Source organism: Oryctolagus cuniculus, chromosome 1 (assembly GCF_051225735.1).
Source record: "Oryctolagus cuniculus isolate XC-2025 breed Fujian yellow rabbit chromosome 1, ASM5122573v1, whole genome shotgun sequence".
NCBI lineage: Eukaryota > Metazoa > Chordata > Mammalia > Lagomorpha > Leporidae > Oryctolagus > Oryctolagus cuniculus.
Window position 1 is genome coordinate 40,176,595 of NC_142867.1, and position 18,048 is coordinate 40,194,642.

At 37.0% G+C, this 18,048-nt stretch overlaps 1 protein-coding gene and 1 pseudogene across 1 annotated transcript in view; one reads left to right on the plus strand and one right to left on the minus strand.

Moving 5' to 3' along the window:
* Positions 1–1,602, minus strand: part of ANO3 (anoctamin 3) — a 419,821-nt gene extending 418,219 nt beyond the window's left edge. Inside the window, exon 1 of the mRNA XM_051825159.3 lies at positions 1,333–1,602. Within this exon, the coding sequence (XP_051681119.3) occupies positions 1,333–1,486 (154 nt within the window). The 5' untranslated portion in view covers positions 1,487–1,602. The remainder of the gene's footprint in view (positions 1–1,332) is intronic.
* A 5,602-nt stretch (positions 1,603–7,204) lies between these two features.
* LOC100343953 (ran-specific GTPase-activating protein pseudogene) overlaps positions 7,205–18,048 on the plus strand; it is a 33,103-nt pseudogene continuing 22,259 nt past the window's right edge.

An 18,048-nucleotide genomic window follows, 5' to 3' on the forward strand; every position in this document is an offset into this window, starting at 1 on the left:
CTGACATAGATGCCTAGGATAGAAATGGTGAAAAAAATAAAAACAAACAAACAAAAAAAAACAAACAAAAAGAAATGCTGAAAAGATTATGGATATTTAAATTATTATTAAACTGTCAAATACTTTGTTTATAAACCTTTTTCCCCCATCCAAGTCTACCTTATACAGTTGTATATACATTTAAAGAACTGATTTCTGGATTTCTTTGAAATTGTAGGTTTAATACCCAGGATGACTGTCAATTTAAGAAAAAAAAATAGAACAGCATGGTATTCTCTTGTCTTACCACAACTGAAACAAAATTTACAAAATAATCTCCTGATTACAGAGCTGCCAATAACTCACAAAAATATAAAATAATATCTGGATAAGAAATCATCAATTGATTGTGGACTGTGTCACATTAAACTTCTTTCCAAACATTTCATAACAAAAACGTATGATATTTAGACAGGTACTTTTTGCCTAACAAGGATCAATAACTAATGACATCCAGAGCAATGGAGGTTTTTTTTTTTTTTAACTTTTCATTCATACTGCATTACCTTTTTTTTTTTTTTTGAGGAACAATAACCTGCATACCACAATGGGAGTTTACTTGAGGACAACACTTCAAGTATTATCTAATATTGTATAGATTTTTTCAGAAAGCACAATTCATTGAAATCTCCAAGTTGCTCATTTAAATCAAACCCTAAAACTGTGATTCATATAAACTATGAGTGTATAGCCTGATTCTCTCAAGCAACAGAACAGTACCATAAACCGTGAGATTCTGTGTAAGTACCAACCATAGGTATCAACACATATTCTTCACATCAAAGTCCCTCAAGGCTGTCAGCTTACCTAAAATTTATGTAAGGTCCTACAATAACATAACCGGAAGTGATATTCTTATGTTCTCAATGAAAGCAAATCACATATATCATTTTATATAATTATGAAAAAGGAATAAAATACAATAGACAAGAATGAAGGATAGCCGGACTTTTTCTCTGTGGTTTCAGGAAAAGATCCTTGATTGCAAGTCATCACAAACAAAATGAAGTCTCGATAGGCCAACAAAGTGTATTTCTCTGCTAAAATTTTTCTCAGTTTAGTGAAATCTTCTCTAACATTTCACTGTGTAAGCAAACCTGAAGCTCTCTGTTCTTTTTTGGCAGAAATCTATTTACATATTTTGGGAAATAAGTAATTGAAGAAACTAAAATCAGTATCAGTTATACTACTTCCAAGTAGACTACATCAATTCTTATTTTCATACATCTGACACTGAAGAAATACAGGTGTAAGTTAAGATACTCAAACATATTTATGTAAAGATTAGCTTACCAGCAGGGGCAGACTTGCAGTTCTGAAGTTCCAATTGACAAGAATCACCACAGAATTCAGTCAAGCAGGTTAACGTAATACCTGTATCAGAAGTAAGTTCATGTTTGAAGCCTTCAGGAGAAAGATTATCCAATTCAAATTTCATAGCTGACATTATAAAACTCTCAGGTTATGTAAAGCAAAATTCACAGAATTGAAGCTTTAGAAACCATAGGAATAGACAGGAAATCACTGTAGAGTAATCAGTAGTAACTTCAGGCTTTCTTGTCAATATTTTCACTTGGAAATCCAAAGGAAATAGAACAGCAGAGAAGACTCAAAGTTTTCTGCATTCATGCCTTTTCTACACAAATAACTTCAGCAAGATGAATGGATGGGTTTTGTCACCGTTTCCCTTAAAGATGTCTTGTACTTTTAAATGATAGCAACATTTAGCCCATCTCAGGCTGCAGTGAAATGTGAAATGGGCTAAGTGAAGATATAGGCAAGGCTGCAGAGAGATGCTTTTAGTAAGTTGGTGCTACAAGTTCTCATTCACATTTCTGAATCCTTGAGATTAGGTGGGTGGAGCTAAAGGGCTGTCAAGAAATGTAACTTTATTCCACTGGGCAGCTCATCAGAGGAATGTTTTAATTGGAAGGAAGTTGATCCTAAATGATATTTCCTGGAGTCAGGATTGTGCAACTTTAGTCCTGCTGCTTATTGAAAAGATGACTTTGGAGATTAGTGAGTTTTTTTTTTTAACAATAGTTGAGTAAAATATATAACTTGATAAACAAAGACTGCACTTTACAATATGTGCAGGAGATCTATAGAGGGTAGTGGATGGTAGGACTGGTACTGTTGTATTATATGATAGGTAAAACTCCTGTTCCTCGTGTAGCTCATCAGAATGCTGTATTTGTCACCCGAGAACACTGAATTTATGATGCCATCATTATTCATCTTTTGTCTTTTCATCTGTGAATCAACCAGAAGATGCCCATTGACTTTTGAAGAGTAATTTAGCAAATACCATCTTCAATTTAGGGAGTTAAAGTATGTAAGCTTCAGATTAGTCTCTAATGGTCTGTTCTAATCATTATATATCCTACTAATTTAATTTTTCTTTCAAGTGAATAATTATTGACTGTGTCCTAGGCATTAACTTAGGTATTGTAATGTCTAGGTCACTAGAAAAATTGTGGATCTGGTCTCCTCTCAGAAGAAAGAGAGCCTTGTTCAATTGGGGATTTTTATTAGGACCATGTTATTAGATTTGGCAATAGAAGTGCTACAAATGAGCAATGAGAAATGCAATATTTGACTTATTCGTTACTCTTATAGAAAATAAAAATGTTTGCAAATTAATTGTTATATTCTGAACAACTACTGACATGTCTCTCTCATAGTTATTATAATTGAAAAAGCAAGCAAAGAACAGTGATTCTCTGCTCCACATACTTATTGAATGTTGCCTAGACAGCAGAATGATTGTCATTCCAATAGTATAAAGAACAAACAAAATGTGCTATGTAAGCCCATTTAACCAATGTTCTGGAAAGGCATGAAAAATCTTTGACTAAAGGCTAGCCTGGTTAAATTCCACTAGTAATTATACAACACATTGCTTAGGTAAGAAATTGAAAGTAGGTCTAAAATGATATGCATCATAAATGGCAATTCAGCCTGAGGAAATAATGACTGGTAGAAAAAGAAAAAAAACTAATATGGGAAATTAAAAAATGAAAAAAAAATCATAAAATAAGTTTAAGGAGAGAGAGTAGATTCTAGAGTAATTTAACATGGCAGTACAATTCTTATTGAAATATTTACTATGATACGTAGTGGACAGCACTTTGCAGAATAGTTCTGACCTCTCTTGCTCTGCTACAGCTTCCCAATCCCTGAAGTATTCCCCATTTCAGTTTATGCTTTAAATAATTTGCTTACATTGAAACATTATTTGACGTGAGAACTGCTGTTAAGATCATTCCATAAATTATTTCTAGTAGGACCCTACACCAATGAGAGCTAAGATCATGATAGTCTCATTGTCTACCAGTGAGTCTTACATGAGGACATCTTGGCATTTATATCAAATAAAAATAAAAATAAAAATAGATATGTATCCAGGTATCTCTTCTATATACATGATGTTATTCCACTTGGAGTATCCATACGTGAAAATGAATTAGTAATGATATACTACTTTAAATTCACTATCAGTTAAATATTGAAATTTATTAATCACAGTTATACACCTTTGACAATTTGTTCATGTGTATGTGAAGTGCCACAGCTGTATTTTCAGGCAATTGTTAATATACAGGTGGATTTACAAACCTCATGCAAATGGCTACTATTTCATAGTTTATAAGGATTATTATTTTATAAATACACATAATATACATAAGCAAATTTAACAGTTACCTGATCATCCTTTTCTAGTAGGGAGGTAGGTGTTTCTTGAAGAATCTGGAATGTTAACAGAGACATTGTAGTTAATGTTGACATGCAAGGGTTGGAACCCTCAGCATTTCTCTACTACTAGGTCACTGCTCAGAACCTTTACATTTCTATCCAGCTCCTGTAGACTTCAAGTCGTCAGTGAGGTGTTTTTCATGAACTCTTGGCCAGAACTTTTCACAGAAGAGCTTGTCTGCAAGTCTGAGGAAATACCAGGGTGAACTTTTTACCCCTGTCATTTTTCTCATAAGCAAAATTTCTCCAATGTTTCCTTCTTTAAGTACAAACAAAAGATAGTAGGAAATGTCACAAAGCTCCTTTTTGATTGGCCTGAATGCAAATATTTTTCTCTGTATCTGCATCAGTTTATCTTGTTGCTATAGTAACCATTCACTTACTAGTAGTTACTGTAAATCCAGATCTTTGGTGCTTCATTCTTTTATAGAAATATGCTACATTCACAACTGATTTCTCTCTCAGGCATGCTTAGTGTTGGTATAACATGTCTTGGATTTCTTAATAATAAATCAATTGACTTTATTTTATTTTGAAAATAGTTAAACTCATGAATAATTTTAATTTTAACTGGACTATAAAATGCATTGTTAAGTAGGAAAAGTAATATTGTTTCCTCATAGCTCTCTGTGTATTTATAGGTTCCTTAATGAAAAGTTCTTAGGAATGTAAATCAGACATTATATTTTCATTATCTTAAATGCTTTGCTGCCCAAACATTGTATGAAACAATTAGCTAGACATGTATTTATTATTTCTCTGATTTCAGAATGACTCTTTAACTTGCTTGTTTATCCAATAGACTTTCTCTCAGAATGCCAGTAAAATAACTTAAAATATTTTCATAAATCTGAAAATAGAAAAATCATCAAATGTCAAAAATTAAGAAAGTTATGGTAGATATTAGTACTGAGCCAACTGAATAATGTGCAATTTCCTGAAGGCAAAGAGGTTGTTGCCTATAAATAAGTGAAGAATTTTGCTTAGGGCATTATATAACCCCCAAGACATCACTCACTTGTGCTCAAAGCAGGAAAGACTAGAAGTAAAGGCAGGATATATTACTTTAACTCAAACCATCATTTGATTCTGACTTTACACCCTGAAAATATGATCATTTCCATAATTGGATTTCACAGGGCTGGCTCTGTGTTGTAGATGGTGCCAGTTTGAACCCCAGTGGCTGCACTTCTGATCCAGCTACCATAATTGTATTTCAGAACCAGAGAAGGGACATTCTTCAGCTACCTGCAGAGGATCCCCTGTGGAAGAAAATCAGTCTTTTCTCTAGTGACATACTGGTGTGCACTCAATCTTCCCAAAGTTTCTTTTCTTCATTTCCACTAACATTTACTCTCAAATCCATCCAACAAGGTGGAAGCTGAAACCCAGCCACTGAGTGAGTCACAGGACTAACAAAATCCATACACAGACCCTCCAGGAGCAGTGATTGGCACAGATCACATAGTGAGTAGAAAACAGATCATTGTCTGTCATCACAAATCGTTTCAGCTTCATTTGAACTGTGGATTTCTGACAGCTTGGCTTGTGGCTTGACTAGTCTGAAGAGAATTCTGAGTTCCTATTCATTGAAGCCAGCTCAGTGATCTCAACAGGAGTAGCACAAACAAGGGGTAACAGAATTGACTCCTCTCCCTTATATGAATACTGATGGAACCAGACCAATACTGGTGTGTGTGTGTGTGTGTGTGTGTGTGTGTGTGAGAGAGAGAGAGAGAGAGAGAGAGAGAGAGAGAGAGAGAGAGATTCCATTCACTGGTTCATTCCCCACATTGTTACAATGGCCAGGACTGGGTCAGGCTGAAGCCAGGAGCCTGGACCTCCATCTGGGTCTCCCAGGTTGGCTGCAGGGGCCCAATGACTTGGGCCATCACCCACTGCTTTCCCAGGCATATAAGCAGGAGCCTGAAGCAGAAGTGGTACAGCCCAGACTTGAACCAGTAGCCATATGGGATGGCTGCTTTGTAAGCAGTGGCTTAACCAGTTTGTCACAAAACTGGTCCCTATTTTTATTTATTCTTTTTATTTCTTTGGAAGGTAGAGAGGAAAGAGAAGGAGAGGGGGAGGGAGAGGGAGAGGGGGAGAGGGAGAGAGAGAGAGAGAGAGAGAGAGAGAGAGAGAGAGAGAGAAATATGGAGACATTGATTAACTCCACAAAAGCCCACAACAGCTGGGTCTGGATCAGGCTGAAGTCAGGAGCTGGGAACTCAGTCTACATCTGCCATTTGTTACCAGCTGCCTCCTAGGGTGTACCTTAGCAGGAAGCTGGAATTTGCAGTGGAGCTAAAACTCAAACCTTGGTGCTCCAATATGGTCACACACATTCCATTAGGTGATTTAACTACTAACCTAAAGAAGCAAGATTTTAAAAAGCAAGTTGAGCAATCCTATCCAATTAACTCTGTATCACAGTCACTTTGTCAAACAAAGCAATTTATTTCTACTTTCTTTGGGATTTGGGAGAGTATTATATTCATACTGTAAAAACAAGCTGTTAGGAAAAGGGAGTAATCACAGCAAAGGAAGATTCTGCAAAATAAGTAAAAAGCACACTTAAAAGACAATTGAATAAATACATTGGTTAACAGATGAATTGCTGCTAAAGCTATTAATCAATTAATAATATTGACTACAAAATCGATAATACTAATTGATGAAAAAACCTACCTGAATGTTTATTTTCAATATAAAACTAAAATTGTTTAAGATTGAAAATTATGGCAGCGAGGGTAGAAAAATATGTATAAAACAAAAATTCAAAGAAGGAATCTATGATGAAAATATAAGATTGTGAAAACAACTTCATTGTGTGGAAGAAAGAAGTACTGATTCATCGAATTCCAAGCACTACAAAGACAGACAATCGTGAAGAACATTTGATATTGTGGAATTTGATGCTGTGGAATTTCAAGTTTAAAGACAACATCTAACTAATTTCAAGATGAACTTAGCAGTAGTGGGAAGGGCATTATACAAATCCGAAAGTGTACGAGACAAAAATCTCACCTCGCCTCACCTCTCTCAGAATGGCTATTATCAGAACCATAGAGGATGACAAATTCTGGATGTGGAGAAAGGAGAACTCTGATACACTGCTTTTGGGGATGTGAATTAGTGTGCCCACTGTTGCAAACAGTCTAAGTATTGCTTTAAAAACAATCTTACCCCTGGACACCTACTCAAAGACATGAACTGGTTGTGTTGGAGAGATACCTGCACCACCATGTATTCACAATAGCCAAAAAATGGAGTCAGCTAAAGTGTCCATCATCAGACGAATGTATAAAGAAAATGTGGACCAGCCTTGGAGGAAAAGAGCGAGGGCCAGTCGCCAAGAGGCCTGAGTCAGCCATGCTGCTAACAGCCAAGTCATCACCACCACACCTCCATGGCGGCCACCAAGGATACTCACGGAGACCATGGTACCTACACTGAGAATGAAAACGAGTCCAACCACGACCCCCCAGTTCGAGTTGCTAATTCTACTTCCTGAAGAAGAGATTAAAATGCTGGAGGAAGAGGAAGAGGACCTTTTCTAAAATGCAGGCCAAACTATTCCAATTTGTTTCAGAGAACGACCTCCAGGAGTGGCAGAAGCGTGTGGCACACGCAACATCAAGCTCCTGAAACACAAGGAGCAAGGACCATTCTCCTGCCCAAGAGGAGGGTCAAGACCCTGAAGATCTGCACCAACCAGTACATCACACCCCGGACAGAGTTGACGCCAAACTCGGGCTGCGACGGTGCCCGGGTCTGGAGCAGCCACGCCGACTTCTCCAACGAGAGCCCTGAGCCACAGCCATCCGTTTTCTCAACACTGAGAATGCATGGAAATTCAAAACCAAGTTTGAAGAATGCCGGAAAGAGCTTGAAGAGCAAGAAAGGAAAAGGTCTGGGAAAACGACAATGCCGAGAAAGTGGCTGAGACGCTTCTGGCCCTTTCAGCGAAGGAGGCGAGCCCAGAGCGTGGGGAGGGGGCCCAGGAGGCCCCAGAGGAGCAGCAATGGGGCCCCTCAGCTCTCCCTGCCTTCTCTTTCTCCTCTCTCTCCTTACCCTGCCCCACCTTTTTGGGTCGTTTTAATTCTATCTTGTTTTTGCAATGGACTGTATGTAGAGAACTGAATTCAACATTCAGGTTGTTTTGTTTTTGAAGTCTTTGTCCTATTGAGGCAAACTACACAAATCTATTCCCCTGCTATGAAAATGGACTATTCCTTTTTTCCATGGTGGGAATATCTATTTATAGATATCAAACAGTAGTGAATAAAAAAAAAAAAAAACATTTGAAAACTGGAAAAAAAGACAAAAAGAGAAAATGAATTGTCTTTCTCTAATGGAACATCATTCAGTTATAAAAAAGAATGAAATTCTGCCACTTGCATCAAAATGGATGGAAATGTGGAATATTATGTTGATTGATAAGTGAAACGCAGAAAGGCAAATATCACATCTTCCCTCCTATGTATGGAAGCTGATTTTAAAAAAATGAAACCTTAGTCTGAACACAAAATGTTGATTCTATTTGGGATGTGTGGAAGGGATGAAAGGAGTTTGGATAATAATAAAAAAAAAAAAGGTGGGGGGAAAGCGGCTTGTGTCCCATTAACTGTGGCAAATATACTAATCTGAGATGTTAATGTCATGGGTATAATGGTAATTCATATTACTAACTCACAGCATTTTTTTGTGAATTTGAAGTTAAAAAAATTTTAAGAAAGAATGATATAAAAACAGAAAGCAAAAGTTATATTTATCTAACTCAGAGAGCAAAAACCAAATCCATAATAAAAAAACCATACCAGCATTGAAACATCACAATATAGTCCTGCTCAAAAATATATAAACCGAGTATCATTTCTGCAAACTTTAATTTACAATGTAGTAACCAAAAGCAAAAATAATCCAACAAGCTCATCAGAGCAAGGGCTTAAATGTAAAAAGAATTGTAGCCGATGATAAGCAAAAATAATCACATCATACACTATGTATAAACAATTGCTTAGAATTCAATTATAAAACCATGTTAATAACTGGAAGATTTTGAATTAAAAACCCAGATTATTTGTACAAAATTCAGATGAGAGAAAGCAAGCTTAATCAAAAACTAAGAGCAGCTGATAAGAAATGATACAATAAAAAAGAATCATTAACAAAAAATTCCAACAAGGGGTCTGCACTGTGGTAGCATCCAATATGGTCAGGGGTTCAAATCCTAGCTGATTCACTTCAGATCCAGCTTCCTGCTAATGTGCCTGGGAAGCAGCCCAAGATGGCCCACGTGCTTAGGGCCCTGCACCCATGTGCAATACCCAGTTGAAGCTCCTGGCACCTAGCTTTGGCCTGGCCCAGCCCCCTTGGCCATTGCAGTCACTGGGGAGTGAACCAGTGGATGGATGAGGTCCCTCTCCCACTGTCTCTGTAAGCCTGCATTCAAATAATAAATAAATCTTTAAAAAATTTCAATAAATTTACAAAATATTAGTGTATTTGGGTTTAATGTGCATAATGAATAAGGATTCAGAATTTTTCTCCTTCTAATCCTCCCAATTACATTTTGCATCACCTGCTGAGTTCCAGACAGAAATATTACTTATAAAAAGAGATTTTAATATAAAAGATATAAATCAGATTCCTCTTCGGTGACAGCTCAGTAATAATTTATTGCTTTTATAATTTAAATATGTGATTTTGGTTTCACAAAATGTTTTTTCTATTCCTACTGAGATAATGAGATAATTAACTTTTTTTTTTCTTTTTTCCTATGCAGTCACAAATCCTAAAATTTTACACTAGGGCCAGCACAGTGGCATAGCAGGTAAAGCCTCTGCCTGCAGTGTTGGCATCCCATGTGAGTGCCGGTTGGAAACCTTGCTGCTCCACTTGCTATCCAGCTCTCTGCTATCACCTGAGAACGCAATAGAAGATGGTCCAAGTCCTTGGGCCCCTGAACTCATGTGGGAGATCCAGAAGAAGCTCCTGGCTCCTGCCTTCGGATGGGCGCAGTTCGGCTGTTGCAGCCATCTGGGGGGTGAACCAGCGGATGGAAGACCTCTCTCTCTCTCTGCATCTTCTTTCTCTGTGTAACTCTGACCTGCATGTAAATAAATAAATCTTTAAAAAATTATGCTAATTTTTATTTTTTAGTAAATCCAACTTGGTTTTGATATACAGATTCTTTTAATAAATGTTTGAATTCAAATACTAATATTGCAGTTATACTTATGAAAAATAAGCATATCATTTTCTATCTTCCTTTATGTAAGATATGATATTGAGCATTTTACTGTTCTATAAAATAATTAAAAATAATAATTTTCCATAGCCTCTAACATGATTTTTTAGATATTCATGTTATTTATTTTAAATGTTTGATAAAATTAATGGGAAACTATATGGATTTGGAAGCATTATTAGATTTAAAATGAAATATTTCAGTAATTATATTTAATGTAACTTTGTGTAAAGTACAATTAAAACAAAAAGACCAACATGTGGGCCATATTCTGCTGCTTTTCCCAGGCCATTAACAGGGAGCTGGATCAGAAATGGAGCAGGTAGGACACTAACTGGCACACACGTGTGTTGCTGGCGTCTCAGGCAGCAGCGGCTTATACTCTATGCCCAATGCCGGCCTATGAGAATATTTATTTTTATTATTTTTTTTAGAACATGACTGAGGGAAGTGTGGTGACTTCCACAGCAGACGTCGAATTCTCTGCTATGAAAAGCCTCTTAATTCTGACTTAGTCCTGGAACTCAAATAGTTAAGGATAAATGTGCATCTCAACATTCCCAGATTCAACAAATTGAACATTATATTTTAATGAAGAACTTAAATTGCCTGTCTCAATCAAGTGATTAAGATAGATGAAGCATATACAAAATAAGCACAGATTTCACTGTAATGGTTGAAGAAAGATGCTTATCAAGATACAATCTTGTCTTTTTTTGGTGAAATTCCATACTTTTTATTTTTTCCTGATTCACTTTGTTTTTTTTTTAACTTTTATTTAATAAATTTAAATTTCCAAAGTAGAACTTTTGAATTGTAGTGGCTTTTCCCCCCCATAACCTCCCACCCATCCGCAACCATCCCATCTCCCACTCCCTCTCCCATTCCATTCACATCAAGATTCATTTTCAATTATCTTTATACACAGAAGATCAATTTAGTATATACTAAGTAAAGATTTCAACAATTTGCACCCACACAGAAACACAAAGTATAAAGTACTATTTGAGTACTAGTTATGCCCTTAATTCACATAGTACAACACATTAAGGACAGAGGGGCACAGTGACTCCTGTTGTTGATTTAACAATTGACACTCTTATTTATGACGTCAGTAATCACCCGAGGCTCTTGTCATGAGCTGCCAAGGCTATGGAAGCCTCTTGAGTTTTCCAACTCTGATCCTGTTTAGACAAGGCCATAGTCAAAGTGGAAGTTCTCTCCTCCCTTCAGAGAAAGGTACCTCCTTCTTTGATGACCCGTTCTTTCCGCTGGGATCTCACTCAGAGAGATCTTTCATTTAGGTAATTTTTTTATGCCACAAATGGATATCTTCCACTGACCCACATCATCTTGTTAAAAAATAGTGGTTTGCATAAAAGATAAAATCATTATTTTCCTGATTTTCATCCCAAATTATTAGAAAGGCAGCTCACTTTAATAGAAAAGAATGAGAAATCCAAAATCATACGAACCTATATTCAAATCATGTTTTTTATATTAATACTTACTTGCATGTGTTAAATTTATTTTACTTAAATGAGACTGTTTCATCATGTATGGGAAGTGGAATATTGATACCTATGGCTTATAGAATTGTTTAATAGTAGATGTACTAATATCTTCAAAGCCACTGGAATAGTCGGCTCATGACTACTTATTCATTAAGTATATATTTATTGAGCATCTGCAATATACCAGTCATTGCTTTAGTCATTGTTTACCAAAACAGCAGAAAAGATAGAAAATGTCATAACCTATAATATGATGTGAAGAGTCATAAGCATAACTTAAGAAAACCACAGTGGGTATGAGGACAGAATATGAAAGGAAAAACTAGAAGACAGGAGGGGATATGCTTTGTGGCTATCTGGAAGAAATATCTTCCAGGTAAAGTGAGAAGTCCCTGAATAGAGTTTGTTCCACATATTCAGTGAGAGAGTTCAGAGACATTCTAATGTGTCCCTAAAATGTAAACCAGGAGATAACATCACAAGTAGCGAATAGTCAGCTCCATAGTTGAGCACAAGGATACTGAAGTCGTCTATGTCCACATCACTTGACCATCTGCACTTAGAATTCCTCAACTGTATTGTAAGAAGTGCTCTTTCTTAGAGTTGTGGTGAGAACTAAATTGTTAAATATTAGCACATTAGCATATAGTAAACTCTAAAAAGTGTTTTTTAAATTAAAGAACAGAGTCCCATGCTCCTCTTAACTGAAAGAAATTAACATTCACTACCAAGAACATAATTTAATCAGATTTATCAGATTCACCATTTTGTGGGAAATTTGTAGGGATTCTTTATTCTGGAAACACACCTTCTCATTCTTCTCTTGTTTTGGTTTTAGAATTCAGATTTTGTTTTTTTCCAAAATGTCAGATATTTTACTTAAAATCTTGGCTATCTCTAGAACATTAATGAGATATAAAACATTTTGAAGATTGGTGAATAATAAGATTAGGAGAATTTCTCAGTTGGAGAAGAAATAGTTTTGATATTTTCTTTTCAAAAACTTTGACAATTGGGTTAAGGATCTTATCTACTTTAAGCATGACTGGAATTTGGCATGCTAATAAAAATGCAGATTTCATTGCCTGTAATAATGCCTTTTGCATTTAGACTGTGAAGCTGCTGCTCCCTCTCCAAGTATCTTTCTATCCATTCCTAAAAAGATTCCAATGAAGTAAATATTATTTCTCACATTTTTAGAGATGTGGGTGTGAGATATCCACACAGTAACAAGTGAAGTATAAGCAACAGTGTTAGATATTGATCTCAAACTCAGGTGTCCAAAGTTCAGACTGTATTCTGCATCCAAAAATATCTGCCACTTTCTGTTAGCTTTGAATGCACTAAGTATACCAGAAATTCCACGTTAATGGTTTCAGTTCATAGTATTTGTTATATTTACTATCTGTGTGATATACAAACAAGTTTTATTTTTATTTTATTAACTCTTCAATGCATAAAAACAAGGACTTAATTTCAACTTGATTTATTGTTGCCATGACACAAGATAAAGGATATGTATTTGTTTTTTCAAAAAATCCCTCATAGACTATAGAATAGACTGAATATATAGAACTTACTTAAAAAATGTTTGATAAATAAAAATATCTACTTTTGAAAAGATTACATGATTTAGAGATGCACATGATTAGATTGATGCTTACTTTTGGCCATTTTCTAACTCTAAGATACCATGTAGTGCTAGTGAACTTTAGTTCTTTAGGTCCATTAATTAAATGGACCTAATACTCTCTTTCTACTATGTTTTGTAGGAATTTATTGTAATTAATCTACCATGGTCTCTAGTACATAAATTCCATCATTCCCCACTTCCATTAGAATAAATCTAACAAACATGTTATTTCACGATGAAAAATAAAATTATTTTAAAATCAGTGTTCCTAAAACCCCTTAATACCCTTGATTTGTCTTTTTTTTTTTTTTTTTGACAGGCAGAGTGGACAGTGAGAGAGAGACAGAGAGAGAAAGGTCTTCCTTTGCTGTTGGTTCACCCTCCAATGGCCGCCGCTGCAGCCGGCGCACCGCGCTGATCCGATGGCAGGAGCCAGGATCCAGGTGCTTTTCCTGGTCTCCCATGGGGTGCAGGGCCCAAGCACCTGGGCCATCCTCCACTGCACTCCCTGGCCATAGCAGAGAGCTGGCCTGGAAGAGGGGCAACCGGGACAGAATCCGGCGCCCCGACCGGGACTAGAACCCGGTGTGCCGGCGCCGCAAGGTGGAGGATTAGCCTATTGAGCCACGGCGCCGGCGATTTGTCTTTCAATTCAACTTATTTAATTTTTGAGAAGGAAAATATGCTTTTCACCATTGTCAGCAGTTCATGCTGTTATATATTTCCCATGTTATAAAAAAACTAGAAGTTTCTGCACAACAAAGGAAACACTCAACAAAGTAAAGATGCAACTGACAGAATGGGAGAAAATATTTTCAAAGTATGCATTTGATAAAAGATTAATTTCCAGGATATATAAAGAGCTGAAGAAACCCAACAATAGCAAAACAAATATTCCAGTTAAGAAATGGGCTAAACATATGAATAGTCATTTTTCAAATGATGAAATACAAATCAATGGCCAGACACAAGCAAAGATTCTCAGTATCACTAGCCATCAGGGAAATGCAAATGAAAGCACAAGGAGGTTTCACCTTACCACAGTTAGAATGGCATCATCCAAAAATCGAAAAATAAAAAATGTTGGCAAGGATTGTAGGGGAAAAGATACACTAGCATGTGGGAATGTAAACTAGTACAATCATTATGGATGACGGTATGGAGATTCCTCAGAAATATGAAAACAGATCTACCATATGACTCTGCCATTCCACTCCTGAGAATTTACCCAAAAGAAATGAAATCAGTACATGAAAGAGTTATCTGTACTCCATGTCTGTAACAGCTCAATTCACAAGAGCTGAGATATGGAATCAACCCAGATGTCTATCAACTGATGATGGGATAAAGCAAATGTGATACATATACACAACAGAATGCTACTTAACCATAAAAAGAATGAAATTCCATCTTTCACAACAAAATGGATGCACTTGAAGAATATTATTTTCAGTGAAATAAGCCATTCCAAAAATGATAAATATCATGATTTCTTTTCTGATTTTTGGTAACCAATATACAGAATACATAAAATGTGATACATATGAGTAAATTGAAATTTTGAGATTTGATTATTGTTTATAGCCTTTGAATATAATTTAGAGGAATAGTGGTTATTCTACTTACTGCTTTTTGAATTCTTTATTTAGTGGAGGATTAAGCTTGTGATTATAAAGTAAATTGAAATTATGTCATTGTAAAAATGAAAAATGAAGAGTGAGGGGGTGGGAGTGTGAGATGGAGGGAGGAAAGATAACTATAATCCAATCTACATTTTTGATATACTTAGTGCATTCAAAGCTAACAGAAAGTGGCAGATATTTTTGGATGCAGAATACAGTCTGAACTTTGGACACCTGAGTTTGAGATCAATATCTAACACTGTTGCTTATACTTCACTTGTTACTGTGTGGATATCTCACACCCACATCTCTAAAAATGTGAGAAATAATATTTACTTCATTGGAATCTTTTTTTTTAACTTTTATTTAATGCATATAAATTTCCAAAGTACGACTTATGGATTACAATGGCTTCCCCCCCATACTGTCCCTCCCACCCACAACCCTCCCCTTTCCCACCCCCTCTCCCCTTCCATTCACATCAAGATTCATTTTTGATTATCTTAATATACAGAAGATCAGCTTAGTATACATCAAGTATGGATTTCAACAGTTTGCTCCCACACAGAAACATAAAGTGAAAAATAATAGATGATTTTTTTTTTTACAGAGGATCAGTTTAGTATGCATTAAGTAAGGATTTCAACAGTTTGCACCCCCATAGAAACACAAAGTGAATATATTGTTTGAGTACTCGTTATAGCATTAAATCTCAATGTACAGCACATTAAGGATAGAGATCCTACATGAGGAGTAAGTGCACAGTGACTCCTGTTGTTGACTTTACCAATTGACACTCCTGTCTATGGCATCAGTAATCTCCCTATGCTCCAGTCATGAGTTTCCAAGGCTATGGAAGCCCTCTGAGTTCTCTGACTCTTATCTTGTTTAGACAAGGTCATAGTCAAAGTGGAGGTTCTCTCCTCCCTTCAGAGAAAGGTACCTCCTTCTTTGATGACCTGTTCTTTCCACTGGGATCTCACTCGCAGAGATCTTTTGCCAGAGTGTCTTGGCTTTCCATGCCTGAAATACTCTCATGAGCTTTTCAGCCAGCTCCGAATGCCTTTAGGGCTGATTCTGAGGCCAGAGTGCTATTTAGGACTTCTGCCATTCTATGAGTCTGCTGAGTATCTCACTTCCCATGTTGGATCACTCTCCCCTTTATTTACTCCATCGGTTAGCGTTAGCAGGTACTAGACTTGTCTATGTGCTCCCTTTGACTCCCAGTCCCTCCACCATGACCAACTGTGAACTGAAACTGATCACCTGGAACAGTGAGATGGCATTGGTACATGCCACCTCGATGGGATTGAATTGGAATCCCCTGGTATGCTTCCAACTCCACCACTTGGGGCAAGTCAGCCTGAGCATGTCCCAAATTATACATCTCTTCCCTCTCCCATTCCCACCACCATGTTCAACAGGGATCACATTTCAGTTAATTTTCAACACTTAAGAATAACTGTGCATCAATTACAGATCTAAACCAGTCATATTAAGTAGAACAGATAAAAAAACTACTAAGAGGGATAATGTATTAAGTTGTTCATTAACAGTCAGGGCTATGCTGATCAAGCCACCGTTTCCCATAGTGTCCACCTCACTCCAACAGGTTTCCCTCTTGGTGTTCAGTCAGTCGTCACCAAATGGCCAACAGGCACATGAAAAAATGTTCAAGGTCATTAGCAATCAGGGAAATGCAAATCAAAACCACAATGAGGTTTCACCTCACCCCGGTTAGAATGGCTCACATGCAGAAATCTACCAACAACAGATGCTGGCGAGGATGTGGGGAAAAAGGGACACTAACCCACTGTTGGTGGGAATGCAAACTGGTCAAGCCACTATGGAAGTCAGTCTGGAGATTCCTCAGAAACCTGAAGATAACCCTACCGTTCGACCCAGCCATCCCACTCCTTGGAATTTACCCAAAGGAATTTAAATTGGCAAACAAAAAAGAGGTCTGCACCCTAATGTTTATTGCAGCTCAATTCACAATAGCCAAGACCTGGAACCAACCTAAATGCCCATCAACGATAGACTGGATAAAGAAATTATGGGATATGTACTCTTTAGAATACTATACCGCAGTAAGAAACAAGGAAATCCAGTCATTTGCAACAAAATGGAGGAATCTGGAACACATCATGCTGAGTGAAATAAGCCAGTCCCAAAGGGACAAATACCATTGGAATCTTTTTAGGAATGGATAGAAAGATACTTGGAGAGGGAGCAGCAGCTTCACAGTCTAAATGCAAAAGGCATTATTACAGGCAATGAAATCTGCATTTTTATTAGCATGCCAAATTCCAGTCATGCTTAAAGTAGATAAGATCACTAACGCAATTGTCAAAGTTTTTGAAAAGAAAATATCAAAACTATTTCTTCTCCAACTGAGAAATTCTCTGAATTTTATGATTCACCAACCACAAAACAATGTTCTTTATGAGGATGTGGCTTCAAATTTTTTGTGTAAATCCTAAAAAAAATAATCTACAGAACTCTAGAACATAATATCTAGTGTTACCTAAACAATGAAGCAAATGAGTTTTGTATAATTCTTTATTCTAATGATTCAAGTTCTCATATTACTGCTAAAGTTTTCAATACCCAGGTTTAAATTGCTTTAAAGTGAAAAAAAAATGAAGGAGAATTATTAGGAAGAAAGATTAACTTTCTTTCTTTCTTTTTTTTTTTTTTTTTGACAGGCAGAGTGGACAGTGAGAGAGAGGTCTTCCTTCTGTTGGTTCACCCTCCAATGGCTGCCGCGGCCGGCACACTGTGGCCAGCGCACCACGCTGATCCAATGGCAGGAGCCAGGTGCTTCTCCTGGTCTCCCATGCGGGTACAGGGCCCAAGGACTTGCATTCCCTAGCCACAGCAGAGAGCTGGCCTGGAAGAGGGGCAACCGGGACAGAATCCGGTGCCCCGACCGGGATTAGAACCCGGTGTGCCGGCGCCGCAAGGCGGAGGATTAGCCTAGTGAGCCACGGCGCCGGCCAGAAAGATTAACTTTCAACATGCTAAATTCTCTGATAAATTGTCTCGGGCATGGGAGACCTGGAAGAAACTCTGGGCTCCTGGCTCGCGTCAGCACAACTCTGGCTGTTGTAGCCATTAGGGAGTGAATCACTGGATGGAATACCTCTCTCTCTGCCTCTGCCTCTCTGCAACTCTGCATTTCAAATAAATAAATAATAAATCTTTAAAAATTCTTTTGCGCTTGCATGA